General features: G+C 42.7%; 1 protein-coding gene across 7 annotated transcripts in view; it reads right to left on the bottom strand.

Moving 5' to 3' along the window:
* The window catches only part of LOC119942008 (ubiquitin carboxyl-terminal hydrolase 22), a 106,491-nt gene that overhangs the window by 59,432 nt on the left and 30,917 nt on the right, over window positions 1-16,142 (bottom strand). For all 7 annotated transcript variants that reach the window (XR_005455344.1, XR_005455346.1, XR_005455345.1 and 4 more), the window contains one exon: window positions 3,348-3,517. Coding sequence is in view for 4 of the 7 variants with exons in the window: in XM_038762652.1 (XP_038618580.1) it covers window positions 3,348-3,517 (170 nt within the window). In the remaining 3 variants the exon portion in view is untranslated. The remainder of the gene's footprint in view (window positions 1-3,347; window positions 3,518-16,142) is intronic.

A 16,142-nucleotide genomic window follows, 5' to 3' on the forward strand; every position in this document is an offset into this window, starting at 1 on the left:
ATGTGTTAAAAGCCAACTGGATAAATGATTCTGCACCCTATCTCCTGCATTTTTTGCTTACCTTTCTCTACACTTCCAATAGCATCAGCAGAGGTTCGTTCACTCATTCATTCATTCATTCAAGGTTATGAGGATCAGTGGTAATGGGAGGCATAATGGGAGGATTGGGCATAAATGGCCATGAGATGGAACACTATGCTAAAAGATCACTTGAAAAGCAGTGGGCAGATCATCTGCAAAAGCATAAACTGGGCTTTTTAATTTAAGATTTTAAAGAAAACCCCGAATTGATCTTTTACTTTGCAGACAGCCCATTTTCAAAGTGGGAGAAAGCAAAAAATAAGTTGGCTGGATAGAGTCGAGGACAAGAAAATAAATAAACTGAAAGCGTCCCACTAATTCAATCAGGTGACTAGTGAGCCCTGGAACTGTCAATAATCCTCCTTTTGGGCAGTGAGACAGAAGGAAAACTTTCAGTGCCTATGACACAGCAAATATTAAACACATTGAAGACAGTTTGGAAATAAGGCAGAGGCAAGATTTGCTCTTACTGAGAACAAGATAAGTGGAAAGCTGCAATACAAATACAAAATCAATGCATTGTTCTATTACATCCAGTCCCTCCCATTCTCCTGCTATTCAAATGCTTTGCTAGAGACAGAAGAGCCAATATGCTGCCCGAGAAATGAAGAAAGCACTGAAATCCCTGCAGTATTTACACAAACTAATGTAATCTGGTGCTCTCTGACATAAAACAATTCCTCTGCAGTTACACAGCTACTGAAGATTCATTCCCACGCCCAGTGAAACTTGGTCTAGATCCTGCTGTATTACCTGACCTCTTCCATGTGGCTCTCAGTTTGACAATGTCGTTAGAAATTTTCTTAGTTATTGCTACTGACTTCCTTAGAAAAACTATGCACCACCTAGAATTAATTCCTGCAATCAAATTTTTATCTCTCCGTTCTGTAAATGAACGGATATACCTACACACATACATCCAAGCCAGAGATTCAGCCGCTATGCTTGAAAAGTTACCCCAAGTTATAGCCACCCTACAACACATACAACTTGAGGATGCAGTTTGAATATTTCACAATTCAACATATCTTGGGCAAGATGCCAAAACAGATGTAGAAGTTATAGTCTCCCCCCCCAACTTGGCAAGATTTTGGGATGAAGGAGGCTTGCCTCAATTTACACAGAGCAGATGCATTTATGAAAATGATTGAAGATTCCCAAATATGATTCCCAAATCAACATCTCCAGCTCAGACCTCTCTCCTTCCCTGCCATCTCACATGTCCTCCTGCCTTCATACACCTCTACTTGGATGATCCGCCGACACCTCAAATTAAACATGTCCCAAACTAAACTCCTTATCTTCCCATCCAAACTCTGTCTCTCCCATCACTGCAGACAAACACCATTACCCTCCCTACCTCACAAGCCTGTAACCTTGGCATTGTCCTCAACTCATCTCTCATTCCACTCACATATTCCAGCTGTCCCCAAATCCTGTCGGTTTTACCTTCACAACACTAAAATCCACCCTTTCCTCTTCATCCAAACTGCTACCATGCTGATTCAAGTACTTATTCTTCCCCACCTTGATCACCGCCACGTGTCTCCTCGTTGACCTCCAGGCCTCCTGCCTCTCCCCACTCCAGTCCATACTTCCCTCTGCTGCACAGATCGTTTATTAATAAAAATGTTCAGTCCATGGTCTCCCTATTCCTCAAGAAACTCCACAGGTTGCCCATCCACCTCTACATCAAACAGAAACTCTTTAATATTGACTTTACAGCACTCAATCAGGTCGCTCTATCCTTTTTTATCTCACTCATCTCCCAACTCACAACTCTGTTCCCCTAGAGCTAGGTAACTCACTATGTCCCAGTTCATTTTGCCGCCGACCCCTTTCCCAAGTCTTCCCCCTAGCCAGGAACTCCCTCCCACTCCATATATGCCAGACCACTACTCTCTCCACCTTCAAAGCATTACTAAGGTCACATGTTCTCCAATCAAGCCCTTTTTCCCCTGGTTTGAATTCCCTTCTGTGTTATCTACGCACTTGGACCTGTGACCTTCAGACGTTTGTTATTCGCCACACCCGCCAACCCCACAGCACTCATGTATGTAATTTTAAATTGTATGTTATAATTTGCTTATTTATTCATATTAATGTCTGTCTCCCCCTCTAGACTGTAAGCTCGTTTCGGCAGGGAATGTTTCTATTAGTTCTGTTGTACTGTACTCTCTCAAGCTCTTAGTACGGTTTTCTGTGCACAGTAAGCACTCAATGAATACTACTGACTAACTGATTGATTGACGACCTTAGAGAAGTTCAAAAGATATGAAGAAGTGTTTAGATGGAGTTGGCTTGCTTCAAGGTTCTTTATGAAGTCAAAAGTCCTACTCAGACTGTGAGCCCAGGCAGAGACAGGGACTGTCCTCGACTTAATTAACCTGTACCTTCCCCAGAGCTTAGAACAGTGTTTGACAGATAGAAAGCACTTAATAAATACCTTAAAAAAAAAAGGGGGGCTGTCATCAACAGCCAAATCCTTTACTAAAGTTGAAACACAAACTACCACAGGCAGGGCTTCTACTTTCGCAACTTCCTGAAAAGTCATAATTATACAACCCTCTATTTTGCTCCAGTTGGGATGCGATACTTTGAATTTTTTAAACAAATATTAAATAATAGTGACGCTTAATGTTACGTATATAGCACACAATGACATTGCATATTTTTTTCCAGAGGTTTGGGAACTCATCCCGATTTATAACATTTATGTCTATGGGAAAACAGCCGCTCAATGACACATCCAATTTTTCGCGGAGTACATTACGGGCTACATCTTCAACTCCAGCTGAGCAAAACATCTGGTAATTGCAACCTTGCCTCCCTGCGTGCCCTCAGCCTCACTCCCTCAATCATGGCTAAGGAACTCTTTGCCTGCCCCTGGCGTGCTTTGCGTGCGCTTGGTCAAGTATAAAAGCTGCTTCTGTGCCTCTCTGGACCCACTTCAGCTCCAGCTGAGGGAAACATGGATTCTGAATCACAAGGAGCCTGAAATTCTGCTTCTCCAGCCACAGGTCCCTAACTGACTTTGGTTTTCATTTTGTCTATCGGACCTTGTCTTTTATGCTGTTTTAATATCTTCTTGTTTCACTGCTCCTGGGATGCTCTACATGCAGTAAATGCTTCATAAAAACTCTTTCTAATTCTATATCGTGGAACAAACCTCAATTAGATTTTAGGAGCAGGAGCAGGTAGCCTAAAGAGAAAATGGGTAGGGGGACCTACAGGGCAAGGCCACTGCCCGTGTTAAACACACTCACCTCCTGAAAAAGTGTAGACATTTCACAGACCAGACATGAGCTGGGGCTTTGCATTTCACATTTGTGCCTATCAGAGAGGAAGAAATCTCGCAGTAGTGGAGTGTGGGTAAGTGCCTGGACAATACAGTTCATAAAACACGTGTTCCCAAGATTGATTAGCCCTCGAAGACCTGCAAAAAGAGAGAGGTGCATAAGTAAGAGGCAAGTTAAATGAATAGCAAATTTGAAATTTTGACTCTTTAGCATTGCGTCAAACCCAAATCACTGAATCATACACCGTCAGGCTTCGTGCTGAACTGGGTAATGAATACTTTAGAGTTAAAAAGGACATATTTTCCCCCACTAATATAGTCTTTCCCCTCAAAAACGGATTAGGTGACGCTGTATTTTTTACCTGACTGGCAGACACGCTGGTATTATTGAAACCTTAATCCACTTTGGTTTTTTAAATTGTATTAAGCACTTTTTCTTTGCCAAGCTCTGTTCTAAGCATTGTGATAGAGACAAGTTAATCAGGTTGGACACAGTCTCTGCCCCACATAAGGCTCAGAGTAGGGAGGAGGGAGTAGGACTTAATCTCCATTTTACAGATGAGGAAACAGAGCCAGAAAAGTGAAGTCATTTGCCCAAGGTGTTACAGCAGACCAGTGGCAGAGCTGGGATTAGAACCCAGGTCCTCTGACTCACGGGCCCATGCTCTTTCCACTAGGGCTAACTGTTTCACCCGGATTAATATTCACTCCTGGAATTTAAGTGAAACAGTATTGTAATCTGTAAAGGAATAAACCAGTGAAGTGTCTTCAGATAACAGCATTCTGGGTTCTTAATCTTTCTGGGTTTGCCTTTCCTACTAGGTAAACATACACGCCCCCTGACCCAGGTACAAACAGGAGAACCTCAACTACCAAAAGCTCATTTATTTAAAGTAAAAACAACTGGGACAAAATTAAGAGCTACAAATTCAAACTGAGGCTGGTGCTACCAATCGATGGTAATGACATCTTAAAACTGCAACATGGCACAGGACTCTTAACAAACCATGACATGTACTGAAGCCCCGGAAAAAAAAGCTGTAAACATGTTCAACTGTCCTTATTGTCTAATGTAGTTCGGTCCCAACTGGCTAATCTAGATGAGGAATGGTACTCTGAAGACTGTGAGCCCACTGTTGGGTAGGGACTGTCTCTATATGTTGCCAATTTGTACTTCCCAAGCACTTAGTACAGTGCTCTGCACATAGTAAGCGCTCAATAAATACGATTGATGATGATGATGAAGGTTGGAGAGCCTTTTTCTTGCCAACCTCATTTTGGTGATTTAGTTATTTTTTTTTTTTATTACTGTCCATCTCCCCCTCTAGACTTAAGCTCGTTGTGGGCTGGGAAGGCATCAACCAACTCTTACGTTGTTATATTGTATTCTTTCCAAGCAGTTAGTACACTGCTCTGCCCATAGTAAGCACTAAATAAATAAGATTGATATTGCTTGAGTAACTGTTCTGAATGTGAGAGTAGGGGAGAGTGGGAAGGGATTGGAAATTGGTGGTGATGGGCTCCCTGTTCAATACAATTTGCCATATTGTATTTGATTGAAATGCCAGAACTAGAAAAAAAAGATAGGGGTAAAAGCATTAACAAAAAGCACAGCATCATCTGTTACATTCATTCTTAAATTCTACAGGCCACTAACAGAATTGAACATTTAACCAATATGATAAACTGCCAAGCAACCAAAATGCTCAGACCCTAACTTGTTTTGGCTAAGAGAGGCAGGGGATGATTGGGTTCCATTTCTGACCCAAATGTGGGGTGTAAGGGCGGCGGAGGGCCCTAGATCCCAACTCCAGGGTCTCATAAAGGAGAACCTCCAGATTCCAAGGAGAAGGGGACAAAAATAGGACAAAAATGTGATTTCAATGAGGCTTTGAATGTGGGGGGGAGTTGTGGCTTGTCCTCAATTGAATTGAAGCCACTTAAAAGCCAGGAGCCCTTCCACACCTCTAAACATCTTCAAATTATCACAACACCCTCAACTTCCAGGGCACTTAATGTATATCTTATATTTTCTATTACTTCTTCTTCTCTGTAATTACAGTGTCTACCTCCTCAACTAGACTGTAAGCTCTTTGAAGGCAGGGATCATGTGCACTAATTCACCTGTACTCCCTGCCAAGCAGCTAATACATTGTTCTGCATGCCAGTCACAAAATAAATGCTATTGATTGACTGACACCACCACCAAAATGGCTACTAAGACCTTTGTACTACATGAAAATTCTTGATGGGAACACGCTCAGAAAGGTATGAAAAATACTACGTTAACACTCTAAATTATATTCTTCTATCACTTAACCAGCTATAAAACCCTGCTTTTACTCACAAAAACTTTTGTTGTAGGATAAAAATGATGAAAATCGTTATGGGTGATTTTTGATTTTTAAGGCATGAGAATTCCCTTTTAGAAGCCCATTTCTTCTTCCTCTCCTACCTGATTCTGAGGGGACAATCAAGTCTGAACAACCTAAGCATTTCCTAGTCCTACTGTTTTTTTAAGAGCAAAATGTCATTTTTCCTCACTTGTGCTAATGGACTAAAAGCTACCCTGACCGTGGGAACGCATACAAATTAGCTTTTCTCTGCACCACTATTTTAAACATCCATATCAAGGTTTAGACCGAGGTTAGGATATGCTCAGCCCAACCCAGCTACCATTTCAAATGTTTATGTAATTATAAAACCTCTATCACAGAACAAATTCAGGGACATTAGAAAGATGTTAATGGGTATCCATAATAGCTTACGAGAAAGGGTACAAAGAGGAAATTCAAGACCATGTTAATGGAATAAGAAGAGGCATTTCTAGGATCTTGCGCTTCTTATAAGTCAGAAATAGGAAGGAGGCTATTTCTCTCCAGGTTTGGTCCTATGGAGTCCAAATGGCAAATGTTTCTTTCAATAATAATGATGGCATTTATTAAGCGCTTACTATGTGCAAAGCACTGTTCTAAGCACTGGGGGGGGGGGATACAATGTGATCAAGTTGTCCCACGTGGGGCTCACAGTCTTAATCCCCAGTTTTACAGATGAGGGAACTGAGGCTCAGAGAAGTGAAGTGACTTGCCCAAGGTCACACAGCAGACATGTGGTGGAGTCGGGATTCAAACCCACGACCTCTGACTCCAAAGCCCGGGCTCTTTCCACTGAGCCACGCTGCTTTTCAAGATCTTATCCTCAGAAATAACCCAAAGACTAATTTACTATATTTTAGATAGACCAAGCAAAATTAAAATTAACAGCTAAAACACCAACCAAAACACATAAATAAAGTTAGAATGTGTTCATTTCTTTTAAAATCCTGCTACATTTGTAAGAAGCTACTCAATATTGTGCTATGGGAGAAAATATTTCTGACAGGCAAGGGAATAAATGTTGGTACTGCTCTTCCTATCTTTTTTAAGAGTACAATGAATACATACAAGGAATGGCTGAAAACTGCATTCAGATTTATGTAGCAATTTATTTGTAGATTGCAGCACTGTAAACGTGTCCTGTAGATGGCAGGTAAGACAGAGCAAGAAAGTCATTTTTTCCCCCAGACTGAAGATTAAAAATCACTAAAAATAACCTTGATATGAATGAGCTCTGACAAACCGACTCCTCCACCTCATTGTTTAACCTGTCTTTAAGGCTAATCTTACCATATTCAACTCTGATCCTTCTTATATTGTGGATGATAAATACCGCATTCATGAGAAGAAAACTGAAAATGCCAACTAGAACTATCAATCGTTTTGGTTATTCAGATTCCCCTCCCCTTTTCCTCCACTTCTTCCAGAAGACAGCAGATGTGCTCTTGTTGTGGACAGATGAGATCTACAGCGTCATGATTTATACATCATATTTTAATAAGACCTATTCTATCACTATTCAACAGGAAAGTACTCGAATCCTTCACAAATCAATAGAGCTGAGGGAGTTATTTCAACATCCCTTGTTTTATATTGTTAATCAGTCTTATATGAATCAATATCATTTCACTGTGTCTCGTACTAATGGAGGGGTATCAAATTCAGATGGAAAAAATGAACAAAATAGGCTCCTGGGCAATGTCATCTAACTCTCCTTGGTTTAACTGCTGTTCATTCAATCGTATTTATTGAACGCTTAGTGTGTGCGGAGCACTGTACTAAGTGCTTGGGAGAGTACAATATAACAATAAACAGAAACATTCCCTGATTGCAACGAGCTACCTGAACACTAACTCCAGGCACCAGTCACTTCTGAACTTTCTTCTTCAGTCCAGACACAACTGACACTGTGGGGGGGGGGGGCTCAAAAAATTCCCAAAAGAAAGGAGGCGAAAGGAAGAAGCAGAAGGGGGAGAATGGAGAGAAAGAATGAGGAAGGTGAGAGGAACCTTTAAATGTTCCATCATGGTTTCCTGCCATTCCACTCCAAAGCCCCAGTACCTGTACTGCATATGGCCCTCCAGACTACATAAATACTTGCCAGGGAGTAAGAGGACCTGGGTTCTAATCCCGTCTCTTCCAACTGTCTGCTGTGTGGCCTTAAACAAGTCACAACTTCTCTGTGCCTCAGTTACCTCGCCTGTAATTCAATACCTTTTCTCCCTCCTACTTAGACTGTGAGCCCCATGTGGGACCTTTGTTTTTTTAATGGTATTTGTTAAGCGCTTACTATGTGCAAAGCACTGTTCTAAGCGCTGGGGGGATACAAGGTGATCAGGTTGTCCCACATGGGGCTCACAGTCTTAATCCCCATTTTACAGATGAGGGAACTGAGGCACAGAGAAGTGAAGTGACTTGCACAAAGTCACACAGCTGACAATTGGTGGAGCCGGGATTTGAACCCATGACCTCTGACTCTAAAGCCCAGGCTCTTTCCACTATCTTATGAGAAGCAGCGTGGCTCAATGGAAAGAGCAAGGACTTTGGAGTCAGAGGTCATAGGTTTGAATCCCAGCTCTGCCAACTATCAGCTGTGTGACTTTGGGCAAGTCACTTAACTTCTCTGTGCCTAAGTTACCTCGTCTGTAAAATGGGGACTGAGACTGTCAGCCCCCTGTGGGACAACCTGATCACCTTGTAACCTTCCCAGCACTTAGAACAGTGCTTTGCACATAGCAAGCGCTTAATAGATGTCATTATTATTCCTACCCCAGTGTTTAGTACCCTACAGTAAGTGCTTAACGAATACCATAATTCCTATCACAAAGCCACGTTTGATACCCGGGAACCACACTCCCATATGCTTTCTTCTGACTTCCTTCTTTCAATAAAGCAACTGCTGAAATGAACTTCATCCAGGGAATTAGACAGTTGGCAATTTGTCCCACTCAAGTCGTATTTATTGAGCACTTACCCTAGAACACTGAACTAAGCGCTTGGAGAGCACACGTCAAAATGACTCGAGGACCTTACAATCTAGCAGAGGGAATGGACACTAAAATAAATTATCGGCAGGGGAAAATAAATGGAGTTAGAAGATATGCACCAAAGTGTTATGTGGGCTGGGGTATTCTCTGCCTAAACTCCCTTAACTTCCCCTTTATCAATCAATCAATCAATCGTATTTATTGAGCGCTTACTGTGTGCAGAGCATTGTACTAAGCGCTTGGGAAGTACAAGTTGGCAACAATTTTACTCATCAACCCTTTTGGCCTTTGTCATTTACACAGGTTTATCGATCAAAATTCAGTTGTTTGGCCTGCATATTAAGGTTGGAACATTTCAATACTGTGTTTTTAGAAACCTTTCATCAAGAGCACTTGTCATGCCTTCTAAAGGCAAGCCATTTCACTTTGCCTCAGTTCCCTCACCTGTAAAATGGGGATTAAGACTGTGAGCCCCATGTGGGATATGGATTGTGTCCAATCTGAATGGCTTGCATCACCCCCACCACTTAGTAGGGCCTGGCACAAAATAAGTGCTTAAATGTGGCTACATAAAAAGAAGTGACTCAGCAGCAATACAAACACTAAGAATAAGCTTCACTTCCTGTGCAAAAGATGTGCCAGACACACTCCGCAGGGAGATAAGGAAGAGACAAGAGTCAGATATGCAAGCAAGGAGGAAGAAACTGACAACACAATTGATGGCCTGAGGAAATGAGGAAAGGGAGAGAAGCAGGGGGTAGAGAAAGTATTGGGAAAAGGTCTCCAAAAAAAAAAAATTAGGAATACTTTATGACGTTCATTTGAAACACATTTTATTAGCCTTTTAGAATTTACCATTCCTGGTATGTGGTTTTGGAGGTCTGCCAGGGTTTGAGCCTTTCAGCCCCCATAGCCTGCCACTTGCAATCTATGTCCTTCAACTTGCTTTGCTTCTATCTCTTCTCTTCCCCCTCTCGCTGTCTTAGTACAAGCATGTCGCATAGATCCTTGGGGATATCTTCACTCTTCAGAAGCCTAAACTTGAGCTGTCTTTGATACATCATTTAGACTGTCAGTGTGCGGTTGGAGCGCAGCAGAAAAACAGTTGATCCTGGAGCATAGCAGAGGACAGCCGATCCTGGAAACTCCTCCACTACGGCTGCAGTGAGCCATGTCTTTCAAACCCTTCTTACACAAACTGAGAGTTGGTAATTTTTTAGATTGTGGCTGCTTCTGGGAAGATGTTTGGCACATTTCACGGAGTAAGACTAGAACAGTGCTGCTTCGTTTATCACCCTCATGGGGTCTGGAGACTTTTTTTCCCTGTCTGGCGATCACTACCCACTCAAGTGTTGAAATATTTCATTGCAAAGTACCAACAGCCGACATGCTGATTGTAATGGGTCCTTCGAATCTTTGGTAGAAATGCTCTTTCGTCTCACCCCAGTTTGCCATTGTGGGGGCATGTTTTTTGTTTCTTAGAATTGTATCTGCTATGCGCTTACTGTGTGCCAGGCACTGCAATAAGTGCTAGGGTAGATACAAGTTTGGAACCCAATCCATGTCCCCCACCCCCTTTATTATGCACCCTTAATTCACTGCTCCTTCAGCCCCACAGCACTTATGTACCTATCCATAATTTATTAATGTCTGTCTACCCCTCTAGACTGCAACCTCACTGTGGGCAGGGAACATGTCTACCAGCTCTGTTATATCGTACTCTCTCAAGCGCATAGTACAGTGCTCTACACAAAGTAAGCGCTCAATAAATATGCTTGATGGGCTCACAGTCTTAATTCCAATTTTACTGATGAGGTAATGAGGCAGAGAGAAGTGAAGTGGACTTGCCTACGAGGACAAGTGGCAGAGCCAGGATAAGAAGCCAGGTCCTGGCTCTTTCCACTAGAACACGCTGCTTCCCATAGTTATCCTCACATGGGCTGACAGGGTGGAAAAATGCTTTGAAAGGCAGGAGCAGGCAGTCATTTATATCTCTGAACACATCTAGAAGACTCAAGACCAGTGAATTCTTCACTGCTAATTGAACAGCTGAAAGCTGCTGGAAAGAGGGAAGTGTTTCCAAATTGTAAGCTTGTTCTGGGCCAGGAACAGGTATTCTAATGCTGTTGTGTTTTAGTCTCCCAAGTGCTTAGATCAGAGCTCTGCGCATAGTAAGCGCTCAATAAACACCAAAGATTAATTAATTTCCACCCTTTTCTCTGGGAACTGCCCAAAAGGAAGTTTAGTTTTGTTTATGCTTTGAGATATTTTAATGCAAGACTGATAGACAACAGATTCTATATACTAGATAACTATAAACACGGAAAAATTGGTCTTAAATTTCATGGCAAGGTTGGGAGGTGGAAGTAAATGATTCTTCCTTGACAATCTAAGGGATGTTAGTTGACTCAAAGATATACCTTTTCAGGAACAGAAGTAGATACGGAGAAATACACGGAGCTCAGAAGAGGCCAGAGGAAGAACAGGGAAGATTAAGATTTTGCTTACCCAGAATAAGGGGAGCAAAGGAAGGAATGTGGCTATTAATGGACATGCTCCTTTAGGTGTTGCTTGGGGAATTTTCATTATATAGAGAAGCAGCATGCCCTAGTGCATAGAACACAGGCCAGGAGATAGAGGGCCTGGGTTCTAATCACAGCTCTTCCACTTGTCTGCTGTATTCATTCATTCAATCGTATTTATTGAGCGCTTACTGTGGGCAGAGCACTGTACTAAGCGCTTGGGAAGTACAAGTTGGCAACATATAGAGACGGTCCCTACCCAACAGTGGGCTCACAGTCTAGAAGGGGGAGACAGAGAACAAAACAAAACATATTAACAAAATAAAAGAAATAGAATAAATATGTACAAATAAAAGAAATAGAGTAATAAATACATACAAACATATATACATATATATATAGGTGCTGTGGGGAGGGGAAGGAGGTAAGGCAGGGGGATAGGGAGGAGGGGGAGAGGAAGGAGGGGGCTCAGTGTGGGATCAGTCTCAATCCGCTGTATGACCCTGGGCAAGCTACAACTTCTCTGTGTCTCAGCTGCCTCATCTGTAAAATGGGGATTGAGACTGTGGGACATGGATTGTGTCTAATCTGATTAGCTTGTATCTACCCCAGCCTATAGTACAGTGCCTGGCACATAATCCCACTGTTGGGTAGGGACCGTCTCTATATGTTGCCAACTTGTACTTCCCAAGCACTTAGTACAGTGCTCTGCACACAGTAAGCGCTCAATAAATACGATTGATTGATTGATAATAATAATGATGATGAGGATGATGATTATGACATTTGTTAAGCACTTACTATGTGCAAAGCACTGTTCTAAGCACTGGAGCTGATACAAGGTAACCAGGTTGTCCCACATGGGGCTCACAGCCTTACTCCCCCCATTTTGCAGATGAGGTACCTGAGGCACAGAGAAGTTAAGTGACTTGCCCAAAATCACACAGCTAAGCGGTGGAGCTGAGATTAGAACCCACGACCCCTGACTCCCAACCTGTGCTCTTTTCCCTGAGCCACGCTGCTTCTCTGTAAGCAAACGCTTGACGAACACCACAAAACAGAAGTTCCAACTCTAAACCGTTTAACCACGTAGCATCCCCACCTGGCCAGGATGGAGCATACCAAACAAAACTATTTTATTGGAAAAACAAATTCTTAGGGAATACATTTTCTACACGGAATACTAGAGAAGACTGGAGCTTTGCAGTGATCCTGTAGTGCTTAACAAATTCTATTATTATTATTATTATTAATCAGGTTGGACACAGTCCATGTTCCACATGGGGTGCACGGTCTTAATCCCCATTTTACAGATGAAGTAACTGAAGCACAGAGAAGTGACTGGCCCCAAGTCGCACAGCAGACAAGTCGAGGAGCTGGGATTAAACCCCAGGTCTTTCTGATTCCCAGGCCTGGGCTCCTTCCACTATGTCACACTGATTCTCAATTATAGATCTATTTCCTATGTTATCTTTTAATACATTTCATATATTATATAGCTTATCTATTTTGATGGTATTGACACCGTCTACTTGTTTTGTTTTGTTGTCTGTATCCCCCTTCTAGACTGTACGCCCGTTGTTGGGTTGTGACAGTTTCTATATTTGCTGATTTGTTGCTGAATTGTAATAATAATAATAATGATGGTATTTGTTAAGCGCTTACTATGTGCAAAGCACTCTTCTAAGCACTGGGGAGGCTACAAGGTGATCAGGTTGTCCCACAGGGGGCTCACAGTCTTCACCCCCATTTTACAGATGAGGTAACTGAGGTACAGAGAAGTGACTTGTCCAAAGTCACACAGCTAATTGGCAGAGCCGGCATTCGAACCCGTGACCTCTGACTCCAAAGCCCGGGCTCTTTTCACTGAGCCACGCTGCTTCTCTGTACTTGTACTTTCCAAGTGCTTAGTCCGGTGCTCGGCACACAGTAAGCGCTCCAATAAATACGACTGAATGAGTGACTATCGAGCTGCATTTTCATTTAAAATCAGTGTCAAGGAAATATAAAAGAATCAGACCTCAGGCTTAGTGGGACAAATTCATGATGACCGCTTAGCTAGAGAGTACATGGCTCAGAGCAGACTAGTCTCTCATCACAACTCACCGTATACTGTAAACGCAAACAAGGTTCCGATGTGATTATCCTCATTAAAGACCAACAGTCTATGCCAAATCTTTCTCACTTAGTCGAGTGGTCCCCTGAATTGCTGCCAACCAAGAAGCATTAAGCCAGTATTAACCTGTTGGTGTCTGGCAGCAGCAGAAACCACTCAAAGGATTCGAACCGAACTAAAGGGAAGCCTCAAATATCAAAGAGGGGAACACATCAGATGGTGTTTGGAATAATTATCTCCCCATATGAGAAAGCACGAAGTGTCGGATTCTAATTTCAAGGAGGTGGGTTTCCACAAACTGTCTTCGAAATGAACTGAGCCGCCGATAAAGGGTTAAAAGGGAGTGGGGACTTATGGAGCTCGCATAATATCAGGTGTGGTTAAAAAGGATAAATAGCTTAGGTTTTGAAACCAATCACGGAGATAGGGTCTTTAAATGTTGAGTTCAGTTTAAAATGAGAGGAGAGGCATGATGCAGCATTTTTGGTACTTCATTTTTTAACCCGAGTTTGCCTGACTGCACTACAGGCCATTTTCTCTGGGCGAATACAGAGAAAAGCCAACTGACTTCATTCCTCGGTCAGTACGATTATGGAGCGTCGAGAGTTTTTATAGAGCTTCTAATGTGTGTAGAGCGCTGTACTGAACACCTTGGAGAGTTCGCTGGAGTGGGTACCCACGTGAAACTTACAATCTGTGGAGGCACAGATACAACAATACATTGCAGGCAAGAGGCAGCAGTAGGGCATATAAATATGAACATGGGTGTTATATTTATAATAATTATGGTACTTGTTAAGCGCTTACTATGTGCCAAGCACTGTTCTAAGCACTAGGATAGATACAAGTTAATCAGGTTGGACACAGTTCCTGCAGGGCTGGGCAGACTTCAGTGACATGGATAAAGGAAACAGGCAATTGGGGCATACAAAGCAGAGAGATTAAAGATTTACTGGGGAAGGCTTCCTGGAGATGTGATTTCAGAAGGGCTTTGTGGATGGGGAAGAGGTGTGGGTTGCGGATATGGACAAGGTGAAAGACAAGGGCATGACTGAGCAAAGAGGTTGGCAAGCACAAGACTCGGAAACCCGGCACAGAAATAATAATAACGACGGCATCTGTTAAGTGCTTACTACCTGCCAGGCACTGTACTAAGCACTGGGGTGGATACAAGCAAATCAGGCTGGGCACAGTCCCTGTCCCACATGGGGCTCACAATCTCAATCCCCCTTTTACAGCTGAGGTAACTGAGGCCCAGAGAAGTGAAGTGACTTTCCCAAGGTCACACAGAGGACAAGCGGCGGAGGTTAGAACAGAAAGGATGTTAGCGTGAGAGGAACTGAGTGGGGTGCAGTGAGGGATACGAGAGTGCACTTGGATTTGCTTCCTTCCTTCCTTCATTCAATTCATTCAATCGTATCTATTGAGCGCTTACTGTGTGCAAAGCACTGTACTAAGCGCTTGGGAAGTACAAGTTGGCAACATATAGAGACAGTCCCTACCCAACAACAGGCTCACAGCACACATACACATCCCAAATGCTTAGTACAGTGCTTTGCACATGGTAAGCACTCAATAAACATGATTGAAAGCTATTTATTTATGTTAACATCTGTCTCCCCGTCTAAACTGTACACTTGTGGGCAGGGAATGTATCTACCAACTCTGTTCTATTGTACGCTCCCAAACACTTAATACAGTGCTCTGCACACAGTAAGAGCTCAATAAATATGACTGATTGCTAAACAGAAGGAAGAGAGCTAAGAGCCTTAAAAACAATGGAAAGGAGGTCAAATTTTACATTTCCTCTATAATTTATTTTAATGTCCGTCTCGCCCTTTATTGGAAGCTCCTTTTGGGCAGTGATTGTCCCCAAAAGGAACTTTTTACTCTACCAAGCGCTTAGCCCCCTGGACTGTAAGTTCCTCTGGGGCAGTGACTGTACCCAAAAGGAACTGCTGTATTCCCCCAAGTGCTCAGCACAGTGTCTGTCCACAATGAGTGCTCAAAATTCCACTGATTGATTCATAAATGGGTAGGCATTGGAGGTTTATGAGGAGTGGGGAGATGGGTGAAGAATGACATTTTAGAAAAATGATCTGGGCAGCAGAGGAAAGTATAGACCGGAGAGGAGAGAAACTGGAGGCAGGGAGGTCAGAGAGGAGGCCGGCTAAGTGATTGAGCCAGGATGTGACAAATGCCTAGACCAGTATAGCAGCAATTTGAACGGAGAGGCAGGGGTGGATGTTAGAAATGCTGTGGAGGAAGAATCAACAGGACTGAATATGAAGGTTGAAAGTGGGAGGAGTCGAAGACAATGCCCAGGTCGAAGACTTAAGAGATGGCGTGGATCATGGCGTGGTCAACTTTGATGGTCAGGTTAGGTGGAGGAGAGGTCATCTGTGTTGAGATCATCTGAGGCAGGAGGAAATCCGAGGGAGCAGAGAAAGAGCGGGCTTGGACCTAGTGAGGTGGTAGGTGAAGCTGTAGGAGTATATGAGAGAACAGTGCTTTGCACATGTGCTTAATAAATGCCATCATTATTATTATGATTATTATATGACCTCCCCAAGGGAATGACTATTTGAGGAGAAGAGAAAGAACAGGACATTATGACCCACCTACAGTTTGGGGGTGGGAAGCATAGGAAAGGTTGGTGGAAATAATAATAATAATAATGATAGTATTTGTTAAGTGCTTAAGTGTCAAGCACTGTTCATTCATTCATTCATTCAATCGTATTTATTGAGCACTTACTGTGTG

This window comes from Tachyglossus aculeatus, chromosome 21, assembly GCF_015852505.1.
Source record: "Tachyglossus aculeatus isolate mTacAcu1 chromosome 21, mTacAcu1.pri, whole genome shotgun sequence".
Classification (NCBI taxonomy): domain Eukaryota; kingdom Metazoa; phylum Chordata; class Mammalia; order Monotremata; family Tachyglossidae; genus Tachyglossus; species Tachyglossus aculeatus.